At 39.1% G+C, this 23,452-nt stretch overlaps 2 protein-coding genes across 2 annotated transcripts; both read right to left on the bottom strand.

Moving 5' to 3' along the window:
• Window positions 1–177: 177 nt before the first annotated feature.
• vamp2 (vesicle-associated membrane protein 2) lies at window positions 178–11,150 on the bottom strand. The gene is made up of 5 exons (XM_068729446.1): window positions 10,795–11,150; window positions 6,096–6,195; window positions 5,650–5,808; window positions 5,364–5,415; window positions 178–5,176 (listed from the first exon to the last, which is right to left on the bottom strand). Coding segments are annotated over exons 1-5 (330 nt in total). The 5' UTR covers window positions 10,797–11,150; the 3' UTR covers window positions 178–5,159.
• Window positions 11,151–13,446: 2,296 nt separating this feature from the next.
• On the bottom strand, window positions 13,447–22,906 carry mpp1 (MAGUK p55 scaffold protein 1). Its single transcript, XM_068729459.1, has 12 exons — window positions 22,558–22,906; window positions 18,863–18,991; window positions 18,695–18,773; window positions 18,030–18,115; window positions 17,849–17,917; window positions 15,706–15,902; window positions 15,467–15,570; window positions 15,279–15,359; window positions 14,988–15,068; window positions 14,702–14,904; window positions 14,332–14,406; window positions 13,447–14,238 (listed from the first exon to the last, which is right to left on the bottom strand). Exons 1-12 carry the CDS (start codon window positions 22,678–22,680, stop codon window positions 14,062–14,064), a joined length of 1,404 nt encoding a protein of 467 aa, XP_068585560.1. The 5' UTR covers window positions 22,681–22,906; the 3' UTR covers window positions 13,447–14,061.
• Window positions 22,907–23,452: the final 546 nt, after the last annotated feature.

Here is a 23,452-nt window from a genome sequence, read left to right on the forward strand (position 1 = left end):
CACACGTAATTAGTATAAATTAAAGCAAGAGGTCTATCTTTGTATTGATAATAAATTTATACTTATTGATACAGGTCAGATAAGGTCCCAGAATTGCAGTCAAAATTGCATCTGCCCATTGTTGCACACCCACAAAGCACGTGAAGCACACACAAAAGTACAAGTTGTCATAGGTACTGTTTTTCCAATATACATATATTTCATGATGTTCATCAATATAATAAGACATTGATAGATTTACACTACAATTATTTTATGTACTTCAGTTTTTCATTCAGTCTCCTTTTCTTTTACGTTGAGTCAACCCTCTTTAGTTTCTAATCCCATACCAAATGACAGCACAATAAATCTATCAATAAATAAGAGCAAAGAAAAAGAAGGGAAAAAAGTAAGATAAAACTGAACACATTGCCCATGATCCTCCAGTCTTGTCCCTCCTGTAAGGCCAGATGACCAGGGGCAATATGGGCCTTCATCCCTGAAACCCCAGTCCCAAAGAGAAATCAAAATCAAAATCTTTCCTAAATTTTAATTTAGGAAAGATTTAAACAAAAAATATATCTTGTAGATACAAACGGCAATCTGATGTAAACTGTAGAATCATTCTAAGCATTCTGGACAATTGAAGGTAAAAATACTTTTTTTCCCCATTAACTTCCCATTTTCTTTACCTTTACCCATCAGTGCTTACATATAAACAATTCAGTGACATCTGGAGTTATTACTAAATTGATGCAAAAGAAAAACACATTATTTGGTCCGAAAATAAAACATACATTAAGTAGAATATTGTACTATTATAACCATTCAGTAAACATTCAGAGACTCAAAAGGTTCCCTCCTTTTGCTGCATTCATACCATTTGAGGTTGCCGGTAAGCGTTGGGGAACATTTTTCCTGCTCTGTACATATTACATGACGCTTTGTTGAAAGATTAGATCTTCATTTGGTCTCTTTCTTTCTGCTTATTTCCTTCCAAGTTTGAATCACAAATTCACATGTTATATTTCAAACCTGGAAGAGGGTCTGAACACTTTTTTCTGTGATGGCAACTTGCATTTTGGATCACCCCCAAATGACCTGAACACAGCGTTTAAGTTGAGATCGCTGAACAATTCTTGAGGTTGACATAAGACAATATTCTCCACCGAATCATGTTCCCATCCCACCAAAATGAATGAATCACAAAAGAAAAAGTGCCACGGTGTTAAAATATATACGCACTTCTTTTCATACAGACAGTAAAGCAACAGAAAAAAGAGAGCACTCACTTCACTTTCACCATTGTGATCAAATTGGTTGAGCACTCACAACTGATTTATGGATTACAGATTGATGGATAACACAGAAGTCCTACCCCAATCAGTAGTGTTATTTCACTTCATCCCACTGTGTGGTTAACTCCTGCAGGATGGCTAAAAGGACCACATTTGTAACCCTTTAATGATTTTCTATTGCCAAAAACCCAATTTTATACTTTGCTTATATAGTTTTGTCCTCATATATATTTTGGTAAATTGCTAATATCTTAAACCTGAGGATATAGGACCCCCTACCCCCCAAAACACCCCCATATTACAACACCAAACAATGCAGATTTTTATAACGTTTTTTCACGGTTATTTTTGATAGCATATAGTCTTTTCATTTTAGAACTTGGCAGCACTATGGAGACAAAAAAAGAAGAGTTGTGCTATTATTAGTTATAGGATCATGTGTCTTAAAACTTCTTTTAGATTAAAGAGGCCCTTCGGGCCTAGATGCGCCTAGTGGGGCAGGCTGTATTTGCGATTTGAAGTATGCGGCCCTCATGTTTTGGTTTAACTTGCATATGTTAGAATGGCACACTCACAAGCCGAACTGACACACCATACACTATGAACAGTGTGCAATAGTTAAAAGGTCCCGTCATCTGTGGATAAATAGGGTAAGGGTATTTAAAACAGACTTGGATAGTTTAGATAACCTGTCTCTCTCCGCTTGTTTTTGATGGCAATTGGCAGCGTAAGCATGGAAATCTGGTCTTTGGTAATCTTCTGCAGTTTACTTTTGCTCTGTTTGGAAGAAAACATGGGAAGGGGAGGAGGGGGTTTGTTAAGGTTCGGGTCCTTCCTTATTAGAACTGGCCGGCAGATCTGTAACCTGTCTGCTTGTGTACTTCAGTGGTCAAGGAAACAACGTGCCCTCACTCTGAGATTTAAGTGGCCTAATCTGTCGGGATAAACTGGGGATATTCCCGAGACAGAGCTATTCTAACACATACACACACACACACACACACACACACACACACACACACACACACACACACACACACACACACACACACATTGATGCACCTGCGCTGACACAGAGACACACACACACACACACACACACACACACACACACACACACACTGTAGGATTCTGAATCAGTGGGTTGAGCAAAGGGGGGCAAGTTGGTTTACTCAGCTGGTGGGAGAGATAAAAAGTCATGTTGAAAAGAGACAAGGCTACTAAGGCTTTACACACACTTGTTTTTAAATATTGTTGGTGGCTTCGTGGTCTTTATCTTTCCAGCCTACTATAAGAACATTTTATACATTTTAGTTTAGTTGAGTTAAATTGCTTCCTGTTCAGCATTTATTAATGCAGACTTGCACAAGCAAAAACTCTGTAAATAAAGATCTTCCTTGGGTGAAAGTAAAATAGTCCCAAATCAAGGAAATTTAATTTTAGGTTTATGTCATCTCGTGTTCATATGTACAAGGCCTTAGTTTGACTGAGCACTAAAAAACAAACAAGTGCATCGTATTGCCCTGCTCTTCCTGCTCATAAAGTAGCCAAAAGTAGTACACACAGGAGAAGATGCCAGACACATGTAAAAGAATGTTTTAAGACCAAACCAGCTTGGGCACCAATGAAAGAAATCTGCAATAAGAATAGAAGCCTCTCCCCTGTTGCTTGGCAGTGTATAACGCACAGAGCTGAATTACAAAAAACACACCAGACTGAGGTAAAGAGGAGCTTACTGCTGTTGGCAGCAAATAGTACTGATTGCACACTTCCTCTTTACCTGTCTGTTTCACACAAAAATATACTATAATAAAAATAGAATCTATTATATTTAAAAAAGAAAAAAAGGCCTTAACTATAGGGAGAAACACTGAGACAGAACCACTGCGCTGGCAAAGACACTCTTCTTAGGAGTGCTACTATTTTTGAATAATTGCTTGTCGCTAACCTTTGACAGTACATTTCTGAGCCTACCCCAAAGTTGCTGACCAGAAACTCAACTGTGAATTTGACATTATCCTCATTAGAATCTGTCCCTGTTCCTGGATTTGCAAATAAGGCTGAATTATATCTTTTCTTTATGTGCTCTTCGTGTGGAGAGGTTTTGCTGCATGAGGATCTCCTTTGGCCAGGCTATTGACCAGCCAGACAGCGCCATCAAAAACAAGGTTGTTTGTGCATTTTAAACAGATTCCTTTTCTGCAGTCAGCCACTCCCCCTGACTAAAAGTGTGAGGGTAGGTTTGACTGGAAATATTCTACGGGAACTAATAGAAGTGACTGGAGACTAAGGCTTTTTAGTGTCCATGTAAGTAACAGGCCAGTAAGAATTAACCTTTGCTTTATGGAAATTAATCAATTTATGCAACGGCCCCATTTTATGCATTAGAATTGTTTTTTTAAGCCCCTATCCACAGTTTGACATTAATGACATCTCCACAGTATACTGTAGTCTACGTGTAATGTTAAGATAACATCACCCATATTACAAAAGAAAATTATTTGGACAGATTGAAAGTCTAATCCTGTCTATCCAAAACTTACCCTTACAGCTATTAACTATTTTTTCTCTTATGGTTTGTATGACCGATGTTTTTCGACACAAGTTTCATCGCGTGTATATTTTTTTTTCTTAAAGATACTTACACTTATATGTGCTACGGTAAGACCATTTGCACTAGACTGCAATGAAGGAATGTTTTCGAAATAAGACACTACGTAATATTTAAATAAAAAGAAACATCTACAGACATTGGTCCGACTGTACTATGGCAGTTTTAGAAATTATCAGAAGAAATTGAGGTGTTCAAGCATGCTGACAGACGGAAGTGTTGGGGCGTTAAAGACGAAAGTTATTAGACGAGTGAAATGGAGAAAGAGAAATGAAACGGATACTGGGAGGATTAGATGAAGAGGGCTGGAAAATGATGGTTACTAGGAATTAGTTTAACAATTCATGCATTATTTGTACGTTTGATCAATATGAGTGAGCATTAACTCTTTTTAGAAAGCCAGCAAAGAAGCTAAGACTTGAATTCCTTGATGACATCAAGTTATAGAAATTTGGAGCTGAGGTAAGAGTAACCTGGGGCATTCTCAGGGGCAGTTTTGTTTGTGTAATAGCTCAAATTTTTGTAACTTGATGTTATCTCTTTAGTACAACTTTTAGTTCTCTGGCTTATTTTGGACTTTCTTAATGGACACGAGTAACACAGATGAACCTCAAAAAGTCTTTCCATAGTGAAATGGAGACGAACTCCACTTTGCAAAAATACATCGAAAAGAGAGAGTAAGCAGGGGGACAGACCGATGATGAAAACATGCAAGATACACACTTTGATTAATAGGCAGTAGTTAACGCTGAAGCATACGTAAAATTAATACAAAAAATTAAAAAATACAAAATGCACACACACACACACACACACACACACACACACACACACACACACACACACACACACACACACACACACACACACACACATACACACACACCTACAAAACAGTATATATCAGAATAAAACTCTACAAAGAACTATATATATATCAGTTATGTAACAATTATCGCCAATCGTTGCTTCCTTTTCTGTTGTTGCATCGTCACAAGTGTTTGGTTCTCAGTATGGCAGGTTAGAAAAGCCAAGAGTACCCAGAAAGGAAACAGGGCCACACACTCACAGGACAAATATCGACAGGGGTCCAGAGGCGAGGTGGTGGAAGTGGGGGAGCCATGGGGCCCTGAAGGTTTAGGGGTGTTATATAGCGAGGCTAATCAGGAGATATATATAATAAATGAATTATCATGGTTAATTTTGTAATCAATTGGAGGGTTTTTCTTTTGTAGCAAGGAAGGATTAGACTGGGGTAGGAGCAACTCTTCTTAGGTGCTGAAGTACACTGTAAAAAAGAAATGAAATGAAAGTGTCATTCATAATAATGATCAAGTTATCAAACCGACATTTGCTGACAACCTTATATTATACAGTATATATGTGTAGATTGTGAGAAACTGTTTTAGCGTTGACTAAGTCCATTAAGACAACAATGAGCAATCTATGTGCACAAAAGTGAGAAGGATTCTTACCAATAATGACGATGAGGATAATCACGCATATCACACCCAGGATAATCATCATCTGTAGTCAGTGAATTTTCAGAAAAAAAGTCATCAGAAAAGCAGTCAAATTTGTAATTCTTTTTCATTTGTTAAACCAAATTCTTAAAAGTGCAAAAATCACACCATAATTTCATCTGCTCCTATCTGTATTGTTATTTGTGTTATTTTTCATTTGTCCATAAACAGGGAGGTTTAAGGCTGCCTTCATACACAGGTATTTGCTATTCAAGTCAGCACGTCTGCATGCCCTCACCTTGGCATTCTTCCACCAGTATTTATTCTTCAGTTTTGCAGCGCTGGTCTCAAACTGAGAGGCTCCAGCCTGCAGGGCGTCAGCCCTATCGTCCAGTTCTGACAGCTTCTGATCACGCTCCAGAACCTTATCCACATTTACACGCATGATATCCACCACCTGAGGAAAGACACGCAGAGCCATGTGGTGCAATCAGCTATCAAGACTGAATGGCTGTTGGATAAGGATTATGTTTGAAAGTCGTTTTATTAAGTTTCATGTCAAATCACGGTTTTAAGCTTTATATAAACCCAGCCCTAACAATGATTTGTGCTTTTCCACTTCAAATTTGCAAGCAAAGAAGATTGAGTTACCAGTACGTGACCAATGAATTATGCTAAAATCGTAAATGTCTACATCTGAGCCCGACAGCACGACTCTGGCTTTGCAGAGAAGCTTGTGCTCACCTCATCCACTTGTGCCTGTGTCTGCTGCAGACGACGGTTGCTGGTGAGGTTGGGGGGCTGATTCCCTCCATCTGCTGCAGGGGCTCCAGCTGGGGCAGACCTAACGATTAAAAAAAATACAAATATTCAGTTGTTATGCAAAGCATACTCATTGAGGAAAAGTTAAGAAAGCCTTGAAAATACAATAGTAACAACAACAAAAACTTCATGACAGAACCATTCTATCTAATACAAAATACACATTAAAAACATCACAGGGTTTATATTTCAAGAATGATTAATGTTCTCAATTTGCAAAAGAATTGTACAAAAAGACAGTAGTTTGGCTCGATTATAAATAGTTCAAGAAGTAAAGGAATAAGAATGCTATCAGACATTAAATTACACCATGTGTAATGGTCTAACTGATTATTATAAATTAATCAAAATAGTTGTAATGTTTAAGTAAGTGTTTAACTCTGCCTGTCTCAGTAAAATGTTATGCTCATAAAGTGCTCAAATTGAATACAGATTAAATATGCCATATACAATAATATCCTATGATCAAGATGTGTACCTTGTCCCACTTATGCTCAGGGCTGGGCGATAATTAAAAATTATAAGATACATTGTCTAAAGTGATAGTAACAAGCTCTTACTAACTAAAATTCCCCAGAAAATCTGATCATTTTGCACTAATGTTGAATTAAAAAATACTCTCTTTTCATTTGTCAAGTATTTAATTCATGTTTCTTGTTTTTAACTCACTCAGTATATTTACTCACAGATTGTGGAGTTTTGCTGTGGATTGAACAGTGCTTAGAGCTAACAAATAATGCAATGCCATGGAGACACTACTAGTACTCTTGCTGTGTATCAAAAGAAATTAAAGATGCACCCTTTTATGAAGGGTATTGAGATTTAAGCTGGAATCAGATTTAACTTGTAAAATGTGGAAGATTTACTGTGTTCCAAAAATGGATATTTCCATATGTTAGCGCTGGAGAGTCCAGATAATTATCTTCTATCACAAAGAGAATCATCTACTGAGGTTTTGCAATTGTCAAGTGGATTTGTCATGTCATGTTGTATTGTGAGCTACATGGACCTATTCTTTGGGAGGCAATGACCTCGGTAAGAGACGGGCAGTTTGAGTGAGAGTAACAATTACCACTGGAAAGTGAAAGCTCCACGAAAATATGTCTCGGTCTTCATGTTAACACAAAACATACTTGTACCTCTGCTCTTTGCAGCAGGAGAAACACCCAAAATGGTGAAGGTATATATGGTATTTTACGAATGTTAATTTAATATTTCAACCAAAACAAAATCATGAATCCCATTCCATCTAGTTCCTGCCGTCTTAAATGTTACATGACACAGCTGAGTGACAGCTTTAGGGTACACAGAAATAAACTACAGACTAACTCTATATCTCATGCAGGCACATCATCCGATCAGAAACACAGAGCACTTAATCATGTAACGGCTGAGCCACAACCTACAGAAATAAACATTGGCAGAATTTCCAAATATGTCAGATTCACCAAATATGCATTATTCTCTTTATTCTGAAAGGCTGTTCTTTTATAACATTAAAAAGGAATGTTGAATGCTGTCTAACTGGAAGTATAAAGACTCCTTTTAAGTGAAAATCTAAGCCTGCATGGCCTCATTGAAATGCAGATTAACCATAATTATAAAAGGAACAACAAGCCTGTCTGAAATGATATTAAATGAGATATGATTCTCTCAACCAACTAATATCAGTTTACCTTTCATGGGCCCATATATCTATTAAAAGTCTTAACATAGTCTAGACATTAAATCTTAAACATTCTGCAACTTAATATAGCAGCAGATGAGAAATCCTTCTAGAGGTTTAAAATACTTAAATATTGCATGTAGTGTTGAGTAGCACAGCATGCTTTATTGCTATCTATTAATGCAGAGGATGAATCAATACAATTACACGGAGAAACTCTCTCTAAAATTAGAGCGTGACATTGACTAAGGCTGCCGTATCTTCTGACAAAGTTAGCTTAGTTGTAACTCGGCTGCTCTAGCAGTGTGAGAGAAGACTCTGTATAAAGGTCACCTTTACACGCTCACACATTACTAATCCTCTAACAACAAGAAATCCTTTTGAATAGTTAGCCTGATGGTGCTGGTGGTCCCTGTCAGCTGCCAACCAGCCCTAATAGACACTGACAATATAAACCCTCCGAGGCTACCTGTGATATATATAGTGGTGAATTATTATAACACGTTTCATAAGAATAAAAATCTATTGTTTAATTTCTTGAGACCAGAGTGATTATTATTCTACAGTTGCAGCATGTTTACAAATCAAAAGCTGTGTTGAGTAAATAATTGTCAACATGCCTAATATTAAAAACTATAACTAACTAATATAATATATCTATGTAATCACTGTATGCTCCTTTTTCACTTGAAAGCATGAGTATCACCACAGAGGTGAAATGTGTGCTGAGGTTCACACCATCATCACCAACCAGGAAGAGTTGCTAGTGCAGCCACACGATTTCTCATCAGCCTCCACATCCTGTTTGAGGGGCAAACTGGAAGCTTCGCACACCAGTGGGGTAGCTGTTTCTAATGGGCCCCTTTGGTGCACAATCTTCATTTTTAATTCAAAATGGCAAACTGAATTTGCACCACTGATTATGCCACATGGGGGAGTAATATCACCACCTGTCTACTCATAGATTTATTAGTTTCAGTGATACAGTCAAGAGATATTTGTGGTGAATGTAACACAGCATCTCACTTGTCTCAACAATGTGCTCACTGTTAAAGAGAGCACATACTTCAGCTTTACCCTATTTCAAGACAATAATGAGGGGGGGGGGGGGGGGGGGAGACAGAACTAAACAGGAATTCTCTTTTTAATCAAACATCACAAATAAAAAAAATAAAAAAGCCCTTTCATCTGTTAAAGGCAACTAACCTAACATGCTGGATTTACAGTGCACTGAAAATGTCAGATTTGCCATGAAAGCGCAATATATTCAACCCACAGATAATAAAAAAATAGTCATGTGGTTTCCAAAGAGGGCTCCTGCGACATTGAGTCGTGCAAGGTTTTCAGGGGTCCCAGATGAAATGAGGAATCATATAAACACTTATATTATCTCACACCCTATGTATCCTAAAAGTATAGATATGATTCCATTACCATTTTACATTTGATTTAAACTAACTAGGCTACTAATTCATTTAGCTTTTTTTTTAAACTAATGGATTTCTGGGGTTTTTTGGGTCACTGTCATGAAAAAGCACACTGTCTGACTTTGAGCACTGGAGAGCGACATTTCAGCACTGGACAGCGCCACGGCAGCCCAGACCGGAAAAAAACGGTCAGATCCCATTCTCACTATCCCATTCTGTTTGAACTGGAGCCCGACCCACAGCGCTCACTGGTTTCCGTTTTTTTTTTTTTTTTTTACCGTATACACAGACACACCAGGTCTACATAACGTCCTGTAGGACATCACGTTTCACGACGAGCACGACCGGGGGCCTGGAAGCCTACCACACATCGAGGGCGGGGAGGTTCCTTGTGGGGGGGTGGATTCCAAGCACTTGTATGAACAATTGTAACCAAATGTTGGTGACAAATGTAACTCACAGCGCACAGAAGGAGTGTTAACGAACGCGTCGCCACGGTTCAATGACATGTCGTGCGTCGGCACCAACGTTTAAACTGCCTGCTATGCAAAAAAACCCCGATGTTTCTAACATGAGCGGTCGAAAACAGAGAGGGGACAAATGAGGCATAGGAAGGGAGACACGTTCAGGTTGATGTGTCTGCTGAGTCCCAAAACAGTCTGAAATACGGTGAGATATATGACTGTCCGCCCTCGCACGACAATCGACGACATACAGTAGGAGGCTAGGCTACCACCCCCCCTCCCCACCACCCCCCGCTGTGGGTTGCAAATATCACGTCAACTAGGCCTAAGCCTACTTCAGAGCTAATAATACCATCGTCTATATAAAGGTCCGTGGAGTATTTGTCGAATAATGTCGACGCGTTACATGTTCAACATTGTGTCCTTGCTGTTGCTTGAACAAGCTTCACCGTCACCTGTGGTTCAGCGACACACACAATGAATGTTCACAAAGGACAACAACAAAAAAGGGCTTTATTGTACGTGATGTTTTCCTTCGTGTGGTTTTAATTAGCCTGTGGGGTTATCGCACACAGACGGTGTCCTTTTCAAAAAAAAAATCCAAACCAGTCCAAACTGGAAAAAGATGCGTGCGTACTGGCTCCAGTGAAAAAAAAGAAGCTCCAGACAACTAAATAAAAGAAGGCACGCGACAAACACGGGGCTAGTTTACCGTGTAAACGCAAAAAAATAAATAAATAATAAGGTTAATAATGTGTTTAAAGCCGATACACCCTCCATCTGCTCCAAGGTTAGGCCGATGCGTTAGCCTCTACACACACGATCGGATGGTATAAAATGAATAAAAGCTGTCAAATCAAATTCAACAGTAGAATATATTAATGATATACCGACCAACGTGACTCCAGTGAAATAACCTGAGTATTTGATGGCAAAGACACACAAGAGACCATTCAGACACCATTAATCCCGGGTAGCCTGCCAACACCAGTCGTAAGGACGAAATTGGAATTCATAAATAAATCAGGGTTTAAAATAAGAGCTTTAAACGATGGTGTACTCACATTTTCCTGGTTGTGTTGGCTGGACAGCTGTGCTGAAATCCGGACTGGAAATGTTAGCGCGGACTAAGTGGCTGGCAGATGGATGTGGATTTGCCTTCTGCGCTCCTCTCTACCCTCTGGCACCCTTTGGTTGGATATTGTGGCGTTTCCCTGCCTATATAGACGAGGAGGAGCACTGGCTTTGTATCTGCCACAGAGATATGTGTCCCCTTCGCTGCTAAAAAAACCTCTTCCCTCTCTTCCTATTTCTACGGAGATGCGGCACCTGCAGGCTGAACTGGAGCCCGGCGCTGTCAGGGTCCGTGTAGTAATGAAGGTGTAATAAACAGCCGCCCGGATTAAGGTGGACAAAGATGGCTCGGTGACGTCAATCGAGGCGAGTTTCATGTTGAAATGGGTGACCGGAGACTTCAAAACACTGCGTTTTATCGGCCGGGACAGCGCTGATTTGAATGTATGGGCGCTGTTATTGGGACTCTGCGCATATTTTCTTTACACACATTACATGTCATGATCGCGCTTTGGGTTTAAAGCTTTAGTACAGGAGCTTATTTTGACTGAAAGTATGTGTGTCAACAAAATGGCGTTCCTCGAAAGGGGGTGTGGCGAGTTTCGCAGTCGGTGTCTGATTATCTGTCATCGTAAATATGGAGAGGGATTTAGTGGGAACGAAACCCACCTGACAGCATTTTTACTTTTGTTTGAAGAACAAGGTTTCATTATTATTTCAGGCGGCATTGCATTCAGTATGCTGCTGTAAATTGTATTAGTGTGATGTATATCATTTGAGGGTAGAGTCTCTTAAGGTCATGGGGACTCTTTCTGCTCCATGCAACCCAAGAATAAATATGTTTTTCCCCCAATTAGATGAATAACAGCCTATTTACTAACTTTTTGGTTTAAAAATGTTTGATCATTTTAAAAATGTATACATATGATGGCCCATAATATCCTTTTAGACAATATGGCTTATAAACAGGTGTCCATAAGCCAATAAGGAAATACATTCAAATGTGTATTCATGTTTCTAAATTTGTTAGTGTGAATTAAATCTAATTTATTTATTTTTTTCTGTGATGTTGACGATATCAATTTAAAGAGGAACAATTTGTAGAATTACTGTAAAATAAACCAAAAGCAACCGTCATTGAGTACAGGATCAAGTCAATACTGCTTGGACAGATTTTTGGATGCAAAATACAGTGTCTCTCATGAATGTATATAATAATCCCAGTCGGAGAGATACTTCATATCGTTGATATTTGTTTTGTGCCTCCACGTGTTTAGTGTTGTGGTGACAACTAACAAATCCAATCAGTCAAACATCCAGTTACATATTTAACCTACTGAACCTGGCTTGACTTCACTTGGCTCATTAATTGGCTTTTTCTGTGTGAAGCATTTGTGCCATAGTGAATTATGCAGCTGAAATCACACGTGAGTTTGTAAATCCACTCTCAATCTGAACTCTTGCTAGACCAAATACACTTTAGATTTAGTTTACTGGAATTGTTTCTTCTTTCTTGTTTAGTGTAAAGTCGAGTCTCTTGTTTGGTTTTATTCTTTGCATTATTAAACTCTCCTCCTATCCATGAGGATGTTCCTGTAATACTTGTTAATTATTCATATGATAAAGTAAGTAAGTTGAATCACATTAACTCACATAGTCACAGATCGGGCTTTTATAAAGAAGCAGCACTGAATTGAAGAATTTGATAGAAGCATTTAGTGGCAATTACTGTGGCTAAAGATTAGGTAACAAGACCTTTTCTGTGGTGGCAGCTACATTGCATATTTAATATATATGTACAATGGTCCCAAAAAAGGATGTATAGGTTCAATGTATTATAGGGTGATGGTAACTCAGTAGAGACCACATGGTGGTGCTATAGGACAGCTTGTCTTATTGCTAACGTCTCTAAAAAATAGATTTAGAAATAGCTACCATACATTATGGAGGTCATATCAATATTTTTCCCTAGTAGATAGTGTTCCTCGTGATTCCCTTTTTTCCCTGAACTTCAGTGTGGAAGATATGTAGAAAAATCGAATGATAATAATGATCAAATTTGAGGATTTGAGAAGAATTACAAACATACACATCTGTAAGCAGACAGTCCATGGTTTCAACACGCAAATATAGAAAATCCATACGTATGTGTACTTGAAATTAGACAGAATGAACCGAAAACGAAACAATATTTTTCACATGATATCTTTTGCTTTCATTAAGGTAGACAATTCTGACAATGCAACCAGGAAACAATGAAAATATGTTCTGGGTAGAAGCCATAAACAAATTAATTGTCATGTATAACCTGCAACTATTTCCCCCACACTGTGGATGAGCAAAGAATTGTAATGTGTGGGAGACATTTTGTACAGCTCTGATACGCAAGTCTTGATCTATAATTAATCAAAGCTTTGAGCCGTGACGTCTTTCAAACCCCAAATTATAAAACAGAATAAATATCAACCATTATATTGCTCATGATCGACACTGCCATGTGTTCTCGTGTTTTATGTGGATCTAGTTGAAAGAATTTTTGTGCCCTTTGGAGATTTCCCGCTGACATAAAACTGCTTTTGTTTTCCCTAAGGGCTCTGGCCAACAGGTTTCCACATGAATAACAGTCAAGGAAGCAGTTCCAATAAAGCTGGGAAATTTATTTTTTGTTTAAAAGTGCCTTTACAGTACCCCATGAGATATACAATTTGGACGAGATGAGACATGTGATGTTGTCAATGACTATTAGAAGACATTATGGTTGTATAGAGTTACACTCACTGTATGAACAGTTTTACAATCTCAATTTCATGGCACAATCTAATGAGAACAGGAAGAAGAAAAAAAAGGACAATGAATTCAGAAATAATGTTTTACATGATAAAATCCTGTCATTTAAAAAGGGAGGATTTCATTCACAGTTGTGGTCCTATTTTGCATTTGCTCACATTCCAACAATCACAAAGGCATTCGGCACTGAAACTATCCATAAGCCACTCAAGATCCTGAAGCACAAGCGTCACAACAACCAAACAAAACCTCCCTGGTGAGGTCCTCCACTTTCTAAAATAAACCTTTCTAAATATTGCTGTTTTTTTTTTTGGGATGCATTTGTGCAAAAAATCTCAGTGACAATTAACATGAACCGAAAGTAAACCCATACACACCTGGGACATTACTAACTCGTTCTCGTGTAAGGAGTGATATTGCACTGCTTTTTTTAACAAACAGAAAAGTATTATACTGGGGCCAGACATCTGTCAGTACACCCATGATACAGGCACCCACTGTGGGGTAGAGGTGGCACGCTCCATGGCCTCCTCCACACCTTTCACGCTTTCATTCACGTCGTTGTTGACAAGGACCACATCAAAGATATGTCTGTACGTGGTGAAAATGGCATCCGACTCTTTCTGGATCATCTGCAGGTTTTCCGTCTAGGAGACAAGACACGGAGGGTTAAGCAGTTGCTAGATGATCGAGTTTGGTGTTTCAAAGCACTCGAGTGTAATTGGAGAAAGATTTAGCACCTGGGCAGCTGTGTTGGTCGGAGCGATGAACACCACGAGAGGTGCAAAGTCAGCAGTCCGCAAGACTTTCAGGGTCTGCATTAAAATGTTACAGAAAAGAAAAGAAGAATTTTGTTAAACTGATTAACTACACGGAAACCGCTTGCAAAGGCCACCTCCACCAACATTTTTTATTTAAATGTGTTTCTATTCAACACATTTACGTGTTTGCAGCTCAATGTAGGTGACTTTTTACTTCACCTCAGACAGATAGTAGGTCTAACTTCAGACTTAAACTATATTTGACTCTGGGTAATGTTTAATTAATGGTAAAATTTCCCTCAACTATCCCTTTCATGTCATGTCTCTGAAAGAACCTGTGAATGCAAACCTGTGGTTCTATATCCAGTAAAGCGATTTTTTCTTGCTCGTGGATCTTGTGGATGGTCTCAGTTTTGGTACCGAACATATTTCCCTGGAAGCTGCCATACTCCAGCAGCTCATTTCCAGAGATGCACTTGGTCATGGCCTCATTGGAGATGAAATAATATTCCTGTCCATTCTCCTCCTCCTTCCGTTGGGGTCTGCTGGTGTCTGTGTAGAAGGTTAAAGACTTAGCCAAAGGACAAGTCAGCAAAATTGTTTATTGTCGTGAAAGAATGTGGCGGTCTACTCACGAGGTGCAGGGTAGGAAAACTTCTCAGGGTATTTGGTCAATAGTGCATTTTTGATATGGCTTCTTCCTACCCCAGGTGCACCTAAAGAAATGCAGATTTTTTTTATTTCTCAGGATATTTTAATCAAACAATAACCTTCATATCTGAATCTTTGGTTGCAGAGAAACTATCTTTACATTGTCTGAGGTTTTAATAGAGGGCTGTAGATTTGCCAGATGTGGAACATGCATATCAGAAATGATTGACAGAAATGAATTTGATATCTCTATTGAGTAATGTAACCCAGCTTACCAATAAGCACCAGTGTTTTCCTTTTAAAAGCAGGGAGCCGAACAACCTCCTCATAAGAAATCACATCCAGCTGGTCAAAAACTGCAACAGAAGAACAGAAGGGATTTTGTTTTAGACAAACCCACACCACACTAAAACTGAGGGAAAAGAAAAGTGTTCAAGAAGCATGATTCTAGAGATACACTCACTCGAGCTGTGTTTAGCCAGGTACTTGTCTTTGCACTTCTTTTTCTTCCCAAATGGGCTGCAGGACTGACTGCCCTCTCTGGCCTTGCTTTTACTTGCCACCCTCCTGCAGAGTGAAAAGAGATGTAGGTTAAGATTGGAAACATTTTTGCTCAGTTTTATGCTGACGTGGTTCATAATATCCTGTTCAATCTTTGGCATCGTCATGGCATGTGTGACTTCATACGGCAGAGCTGTTTACCATTCCTGGAGCTCAGGGGAGGGAATCAGTCCAGCGAAGTCAGCAACGCCGCTTTCCACTCTGCCCTGCCACCAGTTTGGATCCTGCTTGTTGATAATCTGAATGATGTCACCAGTTTGAAACTTAAGACCTGCCTCTTTGCATGGGATGAGGTCATCCTTGGTGGGGTCATAGTCAAACTGGGCCCTCATGTACATCTATAGATGAAGAGTACATATGGCTTATTGACTTTTTGAGGGTAAAGAAGGAGCTTATGAACACTTGCAGTGTGTATTTGGTGCTACTGGACATTAATGATAAATCTGCAGACCTTACTAATGTGTTCAATCTCCCATCATCTAGGTCAGCTGTCCCTGGTGTCTGAGTAGTTATTGTTGCTGAACTCAAACTAAAAGTGTCTTTCAACTAACCTTTTGAAAAAAAGTTTCTCTATGAAGACAGTTTCTCCAGATTTCATTTAATCTGTTGTGAGATATTTGTTACAAATTATATACTGCTGTACCAGTTCCTTTTTTTTTTTTATATTTATGAATAGTTGCTATAAAAGAATAAGGTATTTTGCAGTTCAGTGATACAATGAAAACATATTTTAGCCAGTCACATGTTGGACAGTCACTAGTTACACTGTGGGTTTTAAGTGAGCTCATGCAAAGTATGAAATTAAATATTGAACGTTTTGTTGTTCTTCAATGGTAGAGCCATAAAGTAGAGGGACAACTCAAGTGTATGCTTAAAATCTCTTGTGTTTATTTCTCTATGTAACAGAAGCCTTTAACAGCCTGCTGACAGCGTGCATAATACACTCATATTGTTGTAATGAGGGCCTAACATCATGAGCATGTGTGAATCAGCAAATGTTGGACTTCAAAGACCTACAGCACTTATACATAGGTCTAAATAAATATTCATATTGGGACTTTCTAAAACATTTAGATTATGAAAAGGTTAAGTAGGAAATCCACCCTTTAACAAAATGTACATGTTCATGATATGATCTTGGACAGCTCAATTGATGTTGTGAAAATTAATTATTTACTCCCGGTTCCAGACGTGAGGTCTAATTTATCAAATCATCAATTATATACATGCAGCTGATCTGCAGAAAACATACATTAGAGTAAGCTGAAGGTACATTTCTTCAGAACTTTGTCTGGAAAATCCCCACTGATCACAGATTTGGTGTCCTAACTGAAAAGCTGCCCACAAAAGACTAGTTGCATACAGCTCCAGACTAGAACACTAACTCCTGCTTAAATTTGTAATCTCATTTTTGAGAGAGAGATAAGTTTATCTACAAACCTCTCCTACACTGTTAAAGATCACAACAGGAACACATGTGAATTCTTCTCAGGGTAAAATATTACTGTTGTTAGTAGAGTTCATGAACATTTGTGGTTTCCCCAAGTTACTCCAGTGATAGTTGTACACAGAAAGTGTGAATACACCTATTATGTACAAAGAGTGGGTGTACTGGAGTGGTTTGGGTCACCAAAAATGATGCTCTTTGAGCATTAACAATTTGAAAGCGTATTAACTACACCTACATATTAATTGACTATAAACTTTTAAGTAGACTGCCATCACTGACCACAGCAAAGTTGGAACTTAATGCAGCGATAAACTGCATTAAGACAAGAGTAACATCACTGAATGCAATGTATTCTTTGTGGTCATTCAATTTAAGCCATTTACAATTATTTGATTATGCAACATACTATTATTATATGTTGTTAAATCAAACCAGCAGCAATTCTTTTGTGCATAGGAAGCACATAAATGGCCGCTGGGGGAAATGTGATGTGGCCAGTAGATGGTAGAATGAAACACCAAAGTGGTTCAAGCCAAACTAGCAAAACTAATGTGAGTGATGTTCTTTAAGTTTAAACTTATTTTATAGTCACCTGGGTTGCTCATTGACTAACAGGAGATTCACCTAACAAAGAACAAAATCCTTTTAAGAAGTAAATTGTAGAAGTGGGAAAAACCGAAAGAAATGCAATCAAACTCGTCTTTGTAGATTACGCCACCAGAAGTTACCATTGGATTTGACTGTCAAGCTAATTTTCTTGGTTAACTCATGCAAAACACAAAATCAACCACAAGACCAAAAGGTAAATGTAAATTCTACAGGTCATGTTATTACCTCACAGGCTCGGGATCGACTCGGCACGTTGGGAACAATCTTCAATGTGACTACTCCACTGGTTTCTTTCTGCGTGTGAACTCATATGGGTTAACTCATATGTAGCTGTATAAGTGCAATAATTACATACAAATTTGCATTGACTTTAGTGCCAAAATGAAATGATGAGAAATTAACTTACCAGAATCTTTTGTAGCTGATCTACAGTTTGGTTTGACACACTTTTCCCATTGATTTCCGCTATTTCGTCCCCTTCATGTAAAGACCCTGGAGAGAGGCAGAAACCAGGAGAAGTGCAGTAACTTTGAATATGATCTTCTGTGTTCCAGCTCAGTTTTCTGTTTACTGCATTACGGTCCTAATATGTGTTAGCATCTCCTTAAGTAATATCTATTCTCCTGAGAGATAAACTGAAGATGAGGAAGGCCTTGTATAATGACCGTGATTGCTGTAGAAATTACTTTTTTTTAAATAGATTATTACTGACATCTAAAAAACTGAGAGGCAGTCAGAATCTTAAATCATACCAGCATAAAGTAAACAAAAACAAAGAAAATATGTTGAACCTGAATAGTTTAAGTATTATTTCACAGCTTGGCTTGTGTATGGCCTGAGATATAATGTATAAATTATCATACAGATGCTAATGCTAAGACAGATTTGCATGAGACAAACTATTGACCTTTTGGGAAGAAAACTTTCTAGCACACACACACACACACACACACACACACACACACACACACACACACACACACACACACACACACACACACACACACACACACACACACACACACACACACACACACCAACTGACACTCAAATAAATATGTGATTAATTACCTTGCCTGTGGATCATGCCCCCGTGCAATATTCTGGCCACAGTGCACCTTTGTTTGTCATTCAGCTTCAGAGTGACCCCCTGCAGACAAAGACCACAGTCAATGAGGAGGAGTCAGCAACACTAATATAAAAACAAAAAAATGTGTGTGTAGAGGGCAGATAGTATACCATTGGCTCTGAAGGATTCTTTTCAAATTCTACTTCTTTCATCCTGGTCAGTTCTGTGCCATTCATGTGTCCAGTGCTACCGTTGGTGTAAACTTCAGCTCCCTTATTCTCATAGGTTTGCATTGCAGCCTGTTGAAAAAAAGAAAAAAGATCAAACATGTATTGTCTTAGGTCACACAGAATGAAATCAACTTGCTTTTTAATTGTTTAAAATGTTTAAACCTTCCCTTTCATAAATAATTCAACTCAAGATTTAGAGTCAGATCAGATCATTATCACGCTGCTATTTCCAATAACTGCCGTGGAAGTTTTCTTTTCTTTTTTTTTTGCTAATGTGTGCCAACAGCCGTGTTTCATTTGCAGTTTCAACATATGTTCGAGGTTGAAAATTAACCCGGTGTAATCACACCTCATTAGCCACGTCCAGTGATCTGGTCCACCTGGTTCATGTGGTCATGGATACCACCAGTGTCATCAGGTGATCACATCGAAGAGTAGCATTAATGTAAGGACGCTAATTCTTATCGCGTTGGAATGAACTTTCTAAGTTTAGTATAGAAATCAAAAGGATGGACCCAGGGCTGACTTTGTGGAGTCACACTACGCTTTTACACTTACATGAACCCAAAGATGAGTTCAGAAGCAGGAAATCCCAATCCCCGGAAAATTTCCACCCTACTTCCATAGTGTCAACAAAGATGGTCTCTAGTCCAGATCACCGTCAGAGAAGAGACATTTTCTGCATTGAATTGACACATCAGCACTGCTTCAGCAAAAAACCCCTCTATTATCTATCTTGCAGCATCAGCACTACAATAAACCAATAAATATCATTATCGCATTCCTCCTCCACGCCTGTAAGCTCAGCCCTAAACATACTGCACACTGTGAGAGCAGTTTGGTGCGTTACACAGGCAGAAATGTCTACTGTATGTTTATTTCTCTTATGAGTTTCATTTATCTTAATAAAACTTGGTATTCATTCAGTGAACGGCGCTGTTCAAGCAAGTAGGAGTCATGAGAGCCACGCAGTTGTTTTTTTCTTGTGCAACAAGATATTTATTTACCAGCCCCGTGCTGTTATGTGTCAGGATTGTGCCGTACCAAGAGCGAGCATTTGGATGGTGTCCAATGGTGAACCGATGAAATTACATCCTCTGAGGAAAGGAGCCTGTACAGCAATCTTGCTACAGTTACAATCCCCACAAACAAATCCATCGTGAAACAACACACACTGAATTCTATCTCTGAACTCCAAATGTGTCTCACTTGTTATTCCTATTCCGGATATTAAAACTTAATTTGCAGTTCAAAGCTGCTCCAAAGTTAATGGGATAGTAATTTTGAAGAACCACATGTTTGTGATTTTGTGACCAATTTTGTGTAAATTCACTTAAAAAGTATCAGAATTTGTGTGTATACAAACATTTATTGTTTTTCCCAATTTAGAGAGACTACTTTGTGTGTGCCCATTACAGGAAGGGATAAATGCTAAACTTATGTTCACAATTATCAGGTAGTTCTCCACAAAGGCACAGAGCAGGAGACTTTATTTCCTCCCAACAAAGTGCTGACCCTCAGGACTGAGCAGGAAGGAAACTGACAAAAGGTCAAATCTAAAGGCTTTATCACAAACCAACCAAGCCTAAAAACAGATTTATTACATACAGCAGGCAATGGATACATGTCTTTACCACTGAATGCTAACATACCCACGTGATGAGTTTTGGATTGGTTTGGCACTAAAAGGCATTTTTAATTAAATGTGTCTCATGAGGATTTTCGACAATGAGCTCCGTCAGCACTATCGGAGTGTAAAGAGATAAAATGATTAAAAGGTATTAGTCTGCTTTGTCACAGTGTGATGCAATCACAGTCAACATATGTTAATCTAACCAGGGTCAGGCAGCCCTTACAGAAACATGAATGCTGGTCTTGGGTGTGGAGAAGCAACAGGATAAACAAACAAGTCGAGTGAAAGCCAAAAATGCATTGAAGAAAGAGCAGAGTGCCCCCCTGATCTGCTCACCTCACCTAAAAGGTAAATTTGGCTTCATATGAAGTAGATCAAAGAGAGAGAGCATTTCAGAAAGCCAATCTCTGGATAAGATAATACACTATGAAGATCTAAACCTTATTGTTCTGCCTGCTTTCCTCCACAAGGTACCGTGATCTAATACGACTGATTGCATTATGAAACAGTCCATCTCTTTCTGGCCTCTTCTTTCTCGTGAGACGACTTGTCTTTTCTAGCCAAGAAATAGTATTTATTCATTTATGACCCCCCCTTGTGGGATTTAGGGCGGGTCTGTTGCCAAAGAAGTATTGATCTCTCGAAGGAACACAGTAGGAGATCAATGTTTGACCTATATGGGGCCGGAAGAATTTGGATAGATTGTGCAGAAATAGCTGGGAGGGACAGCCAAGACATGAAGTCCTCCGTCCCATGCTAGGTCACACCTGTCTGAAGCCTGACCTGCGTAAACTTGTTTTGGTCTTAACATGACAGCGAGAAGTGTGGCTAAAATAACAAGTTTTGTTGTTGCCCTGGAGTTGAAACGCCTGAAAGACTTGGCTATGAAGGGCCCGTGTAGTCAGTCTTTAAGTATCTCCAGAGGACAACAACTCCATGTAAGGCATAAGAACACTACTGAGCTGGAAACACGTGCAGAACAGAACAGACCGCCTCACTTTATCAGTTTTTATTACCAAACTCAAGGTAAAGAATCCATTCGGTTTAGTAAATCAGTCGGATGTTCCCTCACGTACCACAATATGAGCAGCATTGCACACTGCAGTGTCTGCACTGTGAGATAAATGGAGCGCGTGACCTTGCTTTAAAAAACCACTGATTCCCCATATCGGCATTGAGCAGAAGAACACGTCGCCAAGATTGCAAACTCAAGGCTGTCAAACTGCAGATGTCAGGGAAAGGAGTTTCCTCCCTTCTCCATTCCCCCTCAGTAACTCACTGCTGACTTTTCAAATTCAGAGAAGAGGTTTAGGACAAAGAGTTCCCTCTGTGTCACTGGCGGACAAAAAAAAAAAAAAAAAAAGTTGCAACAGTCTTAACTGCTTTGTGGTCACACATGTTGTCCAGGTTTAAGGCAAAGTGGTTTTGCAACACAATCTGGCCTTAACTTGAAAACAAGTTTATGTCTTAATTGCCAACCCTTGTTACAGTGTGAACAACCTGCCCTCAGATCACAGTGATTCAGCAGCAGCACTTGTAGCTGCAGGCAAAATTCACAGGCTCATTTTAATATGATCACAGTCAAACGTATGGACCGTCTGACATGTGATGTAGCCTCGTTTCCCCAAATCGTTAGATGAATCCCATATGTATTTTTTAGGTGGAACCCAGAAGTGAAACTGCCAATGTAATGTCTACTTGGATCCAACTAAAGCTGACTGAGCACCGCTGAGCAATGCAGTGGTTCACTACTGATGTGGTTCACTGCTGATGTTTTTAAAAGAAAGACCTTCATGTATAGTTCATTGTTTCAAACACTACACTCAGTTGATGTACGTTCTGCTACGAAAACACGACGGGGTCTATTTTTAGAGATCTTGTCGAGGAACAAACAACGGTCATGCGCCTCATCTCTGCTTCCCGGAAGCAAACATGTACACCAAGATCTTGGGGTCAAAAAAAAGGGGAAAAAAAGAAAAAGACAGTAAAAACGAGACCTTACCTTGTCAGACTTTGGTTTGTTTTGAAGGAGCTGCTCCAGGTACAGATCGGAGAGGGCTGTCCGCACGCTGTTCACCGACTCCAGTATGACAGCGGGTTCGTTTTTATTGGATTTTAACGTCATATTTCCGTTAGCTAGAAGAAAAAAAAAACTGTGAACCCGATGTGCCCCCCGCTCAAAGTCCGCAAGAGGCCGGCCTCGCGACGAAGCGCTGAGAGGAATCTGCCGATAAGGAGCCCTGGCGATGCGAATAAGATTATCTTATCTGAGATAAAAGTCCAAGGTTTTGATCAGCAGCAGGTGAGGTGCACGAGATATCTGCTGCGGGGACACCGCTGACAAAGCAAGTAAACATGCAACTGACTGCTGCTCAGAGGGGCAGGCTTATGCTGCCTTCAGGTGCGCCCTATAAACTCCTAAATCCTACCACTCAAGTTGTTTCTATTCTTGAATGCATATTCTATACATTTAAGTGAAATTAGAGCACAATAGAGCATATAACATGATTTTTTTGTAAGGCCCATATTAAGGGCTACTATGCTGCTGTGTTTAGATTATACTTCAGCAGCATATGTTGCTTATTTAATACTTTAAATCTATTCATACATTAATTAAGACTAAGTTAACTGTAACCTAAGAAATATTGGAAGCACATGTATAATAGTCTACTGTTTGGTTGCTTTGCTCTGTTTTACTCTATTGTTTCACGTTTTACAATTTTAAATTTTACAATCTGCTGAAATTTGGTTAACTTTGAAGTTATCGAATGTAATACAAGTGTGAGAGCCGATCGGAACGATAGACACATACAATAATAATTATAGATGATAACGGTCGCTACCATCTCGTATGGCCCCGTAACGTCACATTCTGATAAACAATTCACCTTCATGTA

This window comes from Cebidichthys violaceus, unplaced genomic scaffold (genome assembly GCF_023349555.1).
Source record: "Cebidichthys violaceus isolate CVI_PGR_0920_01 unplaced genomic scaffold, fCebVio1.0.p SCAF_46, whole genome shotgun sequence".
Lineage (NCBI taxonomy): Eukaryota > Metazoa > Chordata > Actinopteri > Perciformes > Stichaeidae > Cebidichthys > Cebidichthys violaceus.

What these genes read in the sequence shown, in the direction of transcription:
- vamp2 (XM_068729446.1), bottom strand. An exon ending in CACAGGCACAAGTGGATGAG is followed by an intron (nt 5,809 to 6,095) that starts GTGAGCACAAGC and finishes GTCTTTCCTCAG; the next exon opens with GTGGTGGATATCATGCGTGT. An exon ending in ACTGGTGGAAGAATGCCAAG is followed by an intron (nt 5,416 to 5,649) that starts GTGAGGGCATGC and finishes CACTGACTACAG; the next exon opens with ATGATGATTATCCTGGGTGT.
- mpp1 (XM_068729459.1), bottom strand. Translation starts at nt 22,680, where the DNA reads ATGACGTTAAAATCCAATAAAAACGAACCCGCTGTCATACTGGAGTCG. An exon ending in ACAAACCAAAGTCTGACAAG is followed by an intron (nt 18,992 to 22,557) that starts GTAAGGTCTCGT and finishes TTTTTTCAACAG; the next exon opens with GCTGCAATGCAAACCTATGA. An exon ending in GGGCATGATCCACAGGCAAG is followed by an intron (nt 18,116 to 18,694) that starts GTAATTAATCAC and finishes GCCTCTCTCCAG; the next exon opens with GGTCTTTACATGAAGGGGAC.